Source organism: Oncorhynchus keta, unplaced genomic scaffold (assembly GCF_023373465.1).
Source record: "Oncorhynchus keta strain PuntledgeMale-10-30-2019 unplaced genomic scaffold, Oket_V2 Un_contig_24886_pilon_pilon, whole genome shotgun sequence".
NCBI classification, from domain to species: Eukaryota; Metazoa; Chordata; class Actinopteri; order Salmoniformes; family Salmonidae; genus Oncorhynchus; species Oncorhynchus keta.
This window is the reverse complement of record NW_026284153.1, coordinates 1-10,000: the sequence shown is the minus strand read 5'-3', so window position 1 is coordinate 10,000 and position 10,000 is coordinate 1. Positions and strand designations below refer to the sequence as shown.

At 50.3% G+C, this 10,000-nt stretch overlaps 1 protein-coding gene across 1 annotated transcript in view; it reads right to left on the bottom strand.

Moving 5' to 3' along the window:
- Positions 1-9,994, bottom strand: part of LOC127922184 (cleavage and polyadenylation specificity factor subunit 4-like) — a 12,978-nt gene extending 2,984 nt beyond the window's left edge. Inside the window, exons 1-2 of the mRNA XM_052505865.1 lie at positions 9,842-9,994; positions 785-880 (exon numbers count right to left, since the gene is read on the bottom strand). Of these exons, the coding sequence (XP_052361825.1) occupies positions 785-880; positions 9,842-9,989 (244 nt within the window). The 5' untranslated portion in view covers positions 9,990-9,994. The remainder of the gene's footprint in view (positions 1-784; positions 881-9,841) is intronic.
- Between the last annotated feature and the right edge of the window lie 6 nt (positions 9,995-10,000).

The window sequence follows — 10,000 nt, the reverse complement described above, 5'->3', positions numbered from 1 at the left end:
TCAGTCAGTCAGCCAGCCAGCCTGTCAGTCAGCCAGCCAGCCAGTCAGCCAGCCAGTCAGCCAGTCAGCCAGTCAGCAGTCAGTCAGTGAGTCAGTCAGTCAGTCAGTCAGTCAGTCAGTCAGCCAGCCAGCCTGTCAGTCAGCCAGCCAGCCAGTCAGCCAGCCAGTCAGTCAGTCAAGTCAGTCAGTCAGCCAGTCAGTCAGCCAGTCAGTCAGCCAGTCAGTCAGTCAGCCAGCCTGTCAGTCAGCCAGCCAGCCAGTCAGCCAGCCAGTCAGCCAGTCAGTCAGTCAAGTCAGTCAGTCAGCCAGTCAGTCAGTCAGTCAGTCAGTCAGTCAGTCAGTCAGTCAGTCAGCCAGCCAGCCTGTCAGTCAGCCAGCCAGCCAGTCAGCCAGCCAGTCAGCCAGTCAGTCAGCCAGCCAGCCAGTCAGTCAGTGAGTCAGTCAGTCAGTCAGTCAGTCAGTCAGCCAGCCAGCCTGTCAGTCAGCCAGCCAGCCAGTCAGCCAGCCAGTCAGCCAGTCAGTCAGTCAAGTCAGTCAGTCAGTCAGTCAGTCAAGTCAGTCAGTCAGCCAGTCAGTCAGCCAGTCAGTCAGTCAGTCAGTCAGTCAGTCAAGTCAGTCAGTCAGTCAGTCAAGTCAGCCAGTCAGTCAGTCAGCCAGTCAGTCAGCCAGCCAGCCTGTCAGTCAGCCAGCCAGTCAGCCAGTCAGTCAGTGAGTCAGTCTGTCAGTCAGCCAGTCAGCCAGTCAGTGAGTCAGTGAGTCAGTCAGAGAGAGAGAAAGGACGTACCATGTTTGCAGAAGCCTCTGTCATACCAGGGACAGTCTTTGATCTTAGACTCTGGGTCGATGTGGAGGAAGGGGCACTCCTTGTTACTGCACTCACCTAGACACACAGAGACACACAGTTAGCAGATACAGATGGGGGGACACTCCTTGTTACTGCACTCACCTAGACACACAGAGACACACAGAGACACACAGAGACACACAGTTAGCAGATACAGATGGGGGGGGCACTCCTTGTTACTGCACTCACCTAGACACACAGAGACACACAGAGACACACAGAGACACACAGTTAGCAGATACAGATGGGGGGGACACTCCTTGTTACTGCACTCTCCTAGACACACAGATACACACAGAGACACACAGAGACACACAGAGACACACAGAGACACACAGTTAGCAGATACAGATGGGGGGGACACTCCTTGTTACTGCACTCTCCTAGACACACAGAGACACACAGAGACACACAGAGACACACAGAGACACACACAGTTAGCAGATACAGATGGGGGGACACACACAGAGACACACAGAGACACACAGAGACACACAGTTAGCAGATACAGATGGGGGGGGGGACACTCCTTGTTACTGCACTCTCCTAGACACACAGAGTCACACAGAGACACACAGAGACACACAGAGACACACAGAGACACACAGAGACACACACAGTTAGCAGATACAGATGGGGGGACACACACACAGAGACACACAGAGACACACAGAGACACACAGTTAGCAGATACAGATGGGGGGACACTCCTTGTTACTGCACTCTCCTAGACACACAGAGACACACAGAGACACACAGTTAGCAGATACAGATGGGGGACGACGACACTCCTTGTTACTGCACTCTCCTAGACACACAGAGACACACAGAGACACACAGAGAGACACACAGAGAGACACACAGAGACACACAGAGACACACAGAGACACACAGAGACACACAGAGACACACAGAGACACACAGAGAGACACACAGAGACAGACAGAGACACACACACAGAGACACACAGAGACACACAGAGACACACACAGTTAGCAGATACAGATGGGGGGCACTCCTTGTTACTGCACTCTCCTAGACACACAGAGACACACAGAGACACACAGAGACACACAGAGACACACAGAGACAGACAGAGACAGACAGAGACACACAGAGACACACAGTTAGCAGATACAGATGGGGGGACACACAGAGACACACAGAGACACACAGAGACACACAGAGACACACAGTTAGCAGATACAGATGGGGGGACACTCCTTGTTACTGCACTCTCCGAGACACACAGAGACACACAGAGACACACAGAGACACACACAGTTAGCAGATACAGATGGGGGGACACACAGAGACACACAGAGACACACAGAGACACACAGTTAGCAGATACAGATGGGGGGGGACACTCCTTGTTACTGCACTCTCCTAGACACACAGAGTCACACAGAGACACACAGAGACACACAGAGACACACAGAGACACACAGAGACACACAGAGACACACACAGTTAGCAGATACAGATGGGGGGACACACACACAGAGACACACAGAGACACACAGAGACACACAGTTAGCAGATACAGATGGGGGGGACACTCCTTGTTACTGCACTCTCCTAGACACACAGAGACACACAGAGACACACAGTTAGCAGATACAGATGGGGGACGACGACACTCCTTGTTACTGCACTCTCCTAGACACACAGAGACACACAGAGACACACAGAGAGACACACAGAGAGACACACAGAGACACACAGAGACACACAGAGACACACAGAGAGACACACAGAGACAGACAGAGACACACAGAGACACACAGAGACACACAGAGACACACACAGTTAGCAGATACAGATGGGGGGCACTCCTTGTTACTGCACTCTCCTAGACACACAGAGACACACAGAGACACACAGAGACACACAGAGACACACAGAGACAGACAGAGACAGACAGAGACACACAGAGACACACAGTTAGCAGATACAGATGGGGGGGACACACAGAGACACACAGAGACACACAGAGACACACAGAGACACACAGTTAGCAGATACAGATGGGGGGGGACACACAGAGACACACAGAGACACACAGTTAGCAGATACAGATGGGGGGGCACTCCTTGTTACTGCACTCACCTAGACACACAGAGACACACAGAGACACACAGTTAGCAGATACAGATGGGGGGACGACACTCCTTGTTACTGCACTCTCCTAGACACACAGATACACACAGAGACACACAGAGACACACAGAGACACACACAGACACACAGAGACACACAGAGACACACAGAGACACACAGAGACACACAGAGACACACAGTTAGCAGATACAGATGGGGGGGGCACTCCTTGTTACTGCACTCTCCTAGACACACAGAGACACACAGAGACACACAGAGACACACACAGTTAGCAGATACAGATGGGGGGACTGTAGTAGACAGTTAGCAGATACAGATGGGGGGGACTGTAGTAGACAGTTAGCAGATACAGATGGGGGGGGGACTGTAGTAGACAGTTAGCAGATACAGATGGGGGGGACTGTAGTAGACAGTTAGCAGATACAGATGGGGGGGACTGTAGTGGACAGTTAGCAGATACAGATGGGGAGGACTGTAGTAGACAGTTAGCAGATACAGATGGGGGGACTGTAGTAGACAGTTAGCAGATACAGATGGGGGGACTGTAGTAGACAGTTAGCAGATACAGATGGGGGGACTGTAGTAGACAGTTAGCAGATACAGATGGGGGGACTGTAGTAGACAGTTAGCAGATACAGATGGGGGGACTGTAGTAGACAGTTAGCAGATACAGATGGGGGGACTGTAGTAGACAGTTAGCAGATACAGATGGGGGGACTGTAGTAGACAGTTAGCAGATACAGGTGGGGGACTGTAGTAGACAGTTAGCAGATACAGATGGGGGGACTGTAGTAGACAGTTAGCAGATACAGGTGGGGGGACTGTAGTAGACAGTTAGCAGATACAGATGGGGGGACTGTAGTAGACAGTTAGCAGATACAGATGGGGGGGACTGTAGTAGACAGTTAGCAGATACAGATGGGGGGGGGACTGTAGTAGACAGTTAGCAGATACAGGTGGGGGGACTGTAGTAGACAGTTAGCAGATACAGATGGGGGGACTGGGACTGTAGTAGACAGTTAGCAGATACAGGTGGGGGGGGACTGTAGTAGACAGTTAGCAGATACAGATGGGGGGACTGTAGTAGACAGTTAGCAGATACAGATGGGGGGACTGTAGTAGACAGTTAGCAGATACAGATGGGGGGGACTGTAGTAGACAGTTAGCAGATACAGGTGGGGGGACTGTAGTAGACAGTTAGCAGATACAGATGGGGGGGACTGTAGTAGACAGTTAGCAGATACAGATGGGGGGGACTGTAGTAGACAGTTAGCAGATACAGATGGGGGGACTGTAGTAGACAGTTAGCAGATACAGATGGGGGGACTGTAGTAGACAGTTAGCAGATACAGATGGGGGGACTGTAGTAGACAGTTAGCAGATACAGATGGGGGGGACTGTAGTAGACAGTTAGCAGATACAGATGGGGGACTGTAGTAGACAGTTAGCAGATACAGATGGGGGGACTGTAGTAGACAGTTAGCAGATACAGATGGGGGGACTGTAGTAGACAGTTAGCAGATACAGATGGGGGGGACTGTAGTAGACAGTTAGCAGATACAGATGGGGGGGACTGTAGTAGACAGTTAGCAGATACAGATGGGGGGACTGTAGTAGACAGTTAGCAGATACAGATGGGGGGACTGTAGTAGACAGTTAGCAGATACAGATGGGGGACTGTAGTAGACAGTTAGCAGATACAGATGGGGGGACTGTAGTAGACAGTTAGCAGATACAGATGGGGGGACTGTAGTAGACAGTTAGCAGATACAGATGGGGGGACACTCCTTGTTACTGCACTCTCCTAGACACACAGAGACACACAGAGACACACAGTTAGCAGATACAGATGGGGGACGACGACACTCCTTGTTACTGCACTCTCCTAGACACACAGAGACACACAGAGACACACAGAGAGACACACAGAGAGACACACAGAGACACACAGAGACACACAGAGACACACAGAGACACACAGAGAGACACACAGAGACAGACAGAGACACACAGAGACACACAGAGACACACAGAGACACACACAGTTAGCAGATACAGATGGGGGGCACTCCTTGTTACTGCACTCTCCTAGACACACAGAGACACACAGAGACACACAGAGACACACAGAGACACACAGAGACAGACAGAGACAGACAGAGACACACAGAGACACACAGTTAGCAGATACAGATGGGGGGGGGACACACAGAGACACACAGAGACACACAGAGACACACAGTTAGCAGATACAGATGGGGGGGACACTCCTTGTTACTGCACTCTCCGAGACACACAGAGACACACAGAGACACACAGAGACACACACAGTTAGCAGATACAGATGGGGGGACACACACAGAGACACACAGAGACACACAGAGACACACAGTTAGCAGATACAGATGGGGGGGGACACTCCTTGTTACTGCACTCTCCTAGACACACAGAGTCACACAGAGACACACAGAGACACACAGAGACACACAGAGACACACAGAGACACACAGAGACACACACAGTTAGCAGATACAGATGGGGGGACACACACACAGAGACACACAGAGACACACAGAGACACACAGTTAGCAGATACAGATGGGGGACACTCCTTGTTACTGCACTCCTAGACCACACAGAGACACACAGAGACACACAGTTAGCAGATACAGATGGGGGACACACGACACTCCTTGTTACTGCACTCTCCTAGACACACAGAGACACACAGAGACACACAGAGAGACACACAGAGAGACACACAGAGACACACAGAGACACACAGAGACACACAGAGACACACAGAGACACACAGAGACACACAGAGACAGACAGAGACACACAGAGACACACAGAGACACACAGAGACACACACAGTTAGCAGATACAGATGGGGGGCACTCCTTGTTACTGCACTCTCCACAGAGACACAGACACACAGAGACACACAGAGACACACAGAGACAGAGACACACAGAGACAGACAGAGACAGACAGAGACACACAGAGACACACAGTTAGCAGATACAGATGGGGGGACACACAGAGACACACAGAGACACACAGAGACACACAGAGACACACAGTTAGCAGATACAGATGGGGGACACACAGAGACACACAGAGACACACAGTTAGCAGATACAGATGGGGGGCACTCCTTGTTACTGCACTCACCTAGACACACAGAGACACACAGAGACACACAGTTAGCAGATACAGATGGGGGGGACTGTAGTAGACAGTTACAGATACTCTTGTTACTGCACTCAGATCCTAGACACACAGATACACACAGAGACACACAGAGACACACAGAGACACACACAGACACACAGAGACACACAGAGACACACAGAGACACACAGAGACACACAGAGACACACAGTTAGCAGATACAGATGGGGGACTGTAGTAGACAGTTAGCAGATACAGATGTTACTGCACTCTCCTAGACACACAGATGGGGGACACACAGATACAGGTGGGGGACTGTACACAGTTAGCAGACACACAGTTAGCAGGTGGGGGGGACTGTAGTAGACAGTTAGCAGATACAGATGGGGGACTGTAGTAGACAGTTAGCAGATACAGATGGGGGACTGTAGTGTAGACAGTTAGCAGATACAGATGGGGGGGACTGTAGTAGACAGTTAGCAGATACAGATGGGGGACTGTAGTAGACAGTTAGCAGATACAGATGGGGGGACTGTAGTAGACAGACAGATAGGGGGGACTGTAGTAGACAGTTACAGAGATGGGGGGGACTGTAGTAGACAGTTAGCAGATACAGATGGGGGACTGTAGTAGACTGTTAGCAGATACAGATGACTGTAGTAGACAGTTAGCAGATACAGATGGGGGGAGGGACTGTAGCAGACAGTTAGCAGATACAGATGGGGGGGACTGTAGTAGACAGTTAGCAGATACAGATGGGGGGGACTGTAGTAGACAGTTAGCAGATACAGATGGGGGGACTGTAGTAGACAGTTAGCAGATACAGATGGGGGGACTGTAGTAGACAGTTAGCAGATACAGATGGGGGGACTGTAGTAGACAGTTAGCAGATACAGATGGGGGGACTGTAGTAGACAGTTAGCAGTTACAGATGGGGGACAGATGGGGGGGGACTGTAGTAGACAGTTAGCAGATACAGGTGGGGGGACTGTAGACTTAGTACAGATGGGGGGGGACTGAGACAGTTAGCAGATACAGATGGGGGGACTGTAGTAGACAGTTAGATACAGATGGGGGGGACTGTAGTAGACAGTTAGCAGATACAGATGGGGGGACTGTAGTAGACAGTTAGCAGATACAGATGGGGGGGGACTGTAGTAGACAGTTAGCAGATACAGATGGGGGGACTGTAGTAGACAGTTAGCAGATACAGATGGGGGGGGGGACTGTAGTAGACAGTTAGATACAGATGGGGGGACAGATACAGATGGGGGGGACTGTAGTAGACAGTTAGCAGATACAGATGGGGGGGACTGTAGTGCAGATACAGATGGGGGACTGTAGTAGACAGTTAGCAGATACAGATGGGGGGACTGTAGTAGATGGGGGACAGTTAGTAGACAGTTACAGATGATGGGGGGACTGTAGTAGACAGTTAGCAGATACAGATGGGGGGGACTGTAGTAGACAGTTAGCAGATACAGATGGGGGGACTGTAGTAGACAGTTAGCAGATACAGATGGGGGACTGTAGTAGACAGTTAGCAGATACAGATGGGGGGACTGTAGTAGACAGTTAGCAGATACAGATGGGGGACTGTAGTAGACAGTTAGCAGATACAGATGGGGGGACTGTAGTAGACAGTTAGCAGATACAGATGGGGGGACTGTAGTAGACAGTTAGCAGATACAGATGGGGGGACTGTAGTAGACAGTTAGCAGATACAGATGGGGGGACTGTAGTAGACAGTTAGCAGATACAGATGGGGGGACTGTAGTAGACAGTTAGCAGATACAGATGGGGGGTACTGTACAGTAGAGTAGACAGTTAGCAGATACAGATGGGGGGGACTGTAGTAGACAGTTAGCAGATACAGATGGGGGGGACTGTAGTAGACAGTTAGCAGATACAGATGGGGGGGACTGTAGTAGACAGTTAGCAGATACAGGTGGGGACTGTAGTAGACAGTTAGCAGATACAGATGGGGGGGACTGTAGTAGACAGTTAGCAGATACAGATGGGGGGACTGTAGTAGACAGTTAGCAGATACAGATGGGGGGACTGTAGTAGACAGTTAGCAGATACAGATGGGGGGGACTGTAGTAGACAGTTAGCAGATACAGATGGGGGGACTGTAGTAGACAGTTAGCAGATACAGGTGGGGGACTGTAGTAGACAGTTAGCAGATACAGATGGGGGGGACTGTAGTAGACAGTTAGCAGATACAGATGGGGAAGGACTGTAGTAGACAGTTAGCAGATACAGATGGGGAAGGACTGTAGTAGACAGTTAGCAGATACAGATGGGGGGGGACTGTAGTAGACAGTTAGCAGATACAGATGGGGGGGGACTGTAGTAGACAGTTAGCAGATACAGATGGGGGGGACTGTAGTAGACAGTTAGCAGATACAGATGGGGGACTGTAGTAGACAGTTAGCAGATACAGATGGGGGGGACTGTAGGAGACAGTTAGCAGATACAGATGGGGGGGGACTGTAGTAGACAGTTAGCAGATACAGATGGGGGGGACTGTAGTAGACAGTTAGCAGATACAGATGGGGACTGTAGTAGACAGTTAGCAGATACAGATGGGGGGACTGTAGTAGACAGTTAGCAGATACAGATGGGGGACTGGGACAGATGGGGGACTTAGTAGACAGTTAGCAGATACAGATGGGGGACTGTAGTAGACAGTTAGCAGATACAGATGGGGGGGGACTGTAGTAGACAGTTAGCAGATACAGATGGGGGACTGTAGTAGACAGTTAGCAGATACAGATGGGGGACTGTAGTAGACAGTTAGCAGATACAGATGGGGGACAGATGGGATGGGGGGGACTGTAGTAGACAGTTAGCAGATACAGATGGGGGACTGACTGTAGTGGACAGTTAGCAGATACAGATGGGGGGACTGTAGTAGACAGTTAGCAGATACAGATGGAGGGGACTGTAGTAGACAGTTAGCAGATACAGATGGGGGACTGTAGTACTTAGCAGATACAGATGGGGAGGGACTGAGTAGACAGTTAGCAGATACAGATGGGGGACTGTAGTAGACAGTTAGCAGATACAGATGGGGGACTGTAGTAGACAGTTAGCAGATACAGATGGGGGGACTGTAGTAGACAGTTAGCAGATACAGATGGGGGGACTGTAGTAGACAGTTAGCAGATACAGATGGGGGGACTGTAGTAGACAGTTAGCAGATACAGATGGGGGGACTGTAGTAGACAGTTAGCAGATACAGATGGGGGGACTGTAGACAGTTAGCAGATACAGATGGGGGGGACTGTAGTAGACAGTTAGCAGATACAGATGGGGGGGACTGTAGTAGACAGTTAGCAGATACAGATGGGGGGACAGTTAGCAGATACAGATGGGGGGACTGACAGTTAGCAGATACAGATGGGTGTTGTTGTCTGAGGTCTCTCTTTATGTAGTGTTGTCTCTCTCATCGTGATGTGTGTTGTTGTCTTTAGGTCTCTCTTTTATGTAGTGTTGTCTCTCTCATCGTGATGTGTGTTGTTGTCTGAGGTCTCTCTTTATGTAGTGTTGTCTCTCTCATCGTGATGTGTGTTGTTGTCTTTAGGTCTCTCTTTATGTAGTGTTGTCTCTCTCATCGTGATGTGTGTTGTTGTCTGAGGTCTCTTTATGTAGTGTTGTCTCTCTCATCGTGATGTCTGAGGTCTCTCTTACCGAACTTGGAGTAGAAGTAGCACTCGGGCATCTTGGTCATGTCGTACTCGTGTAGGAACTCACACTGGTCTCCCTTCTTACAGAGTCCTCTGAGCCAGTGTTTACACACCACCGTCTTCTCCCCACTGATGTGACGGAACGGACACATCCCACCTGCAG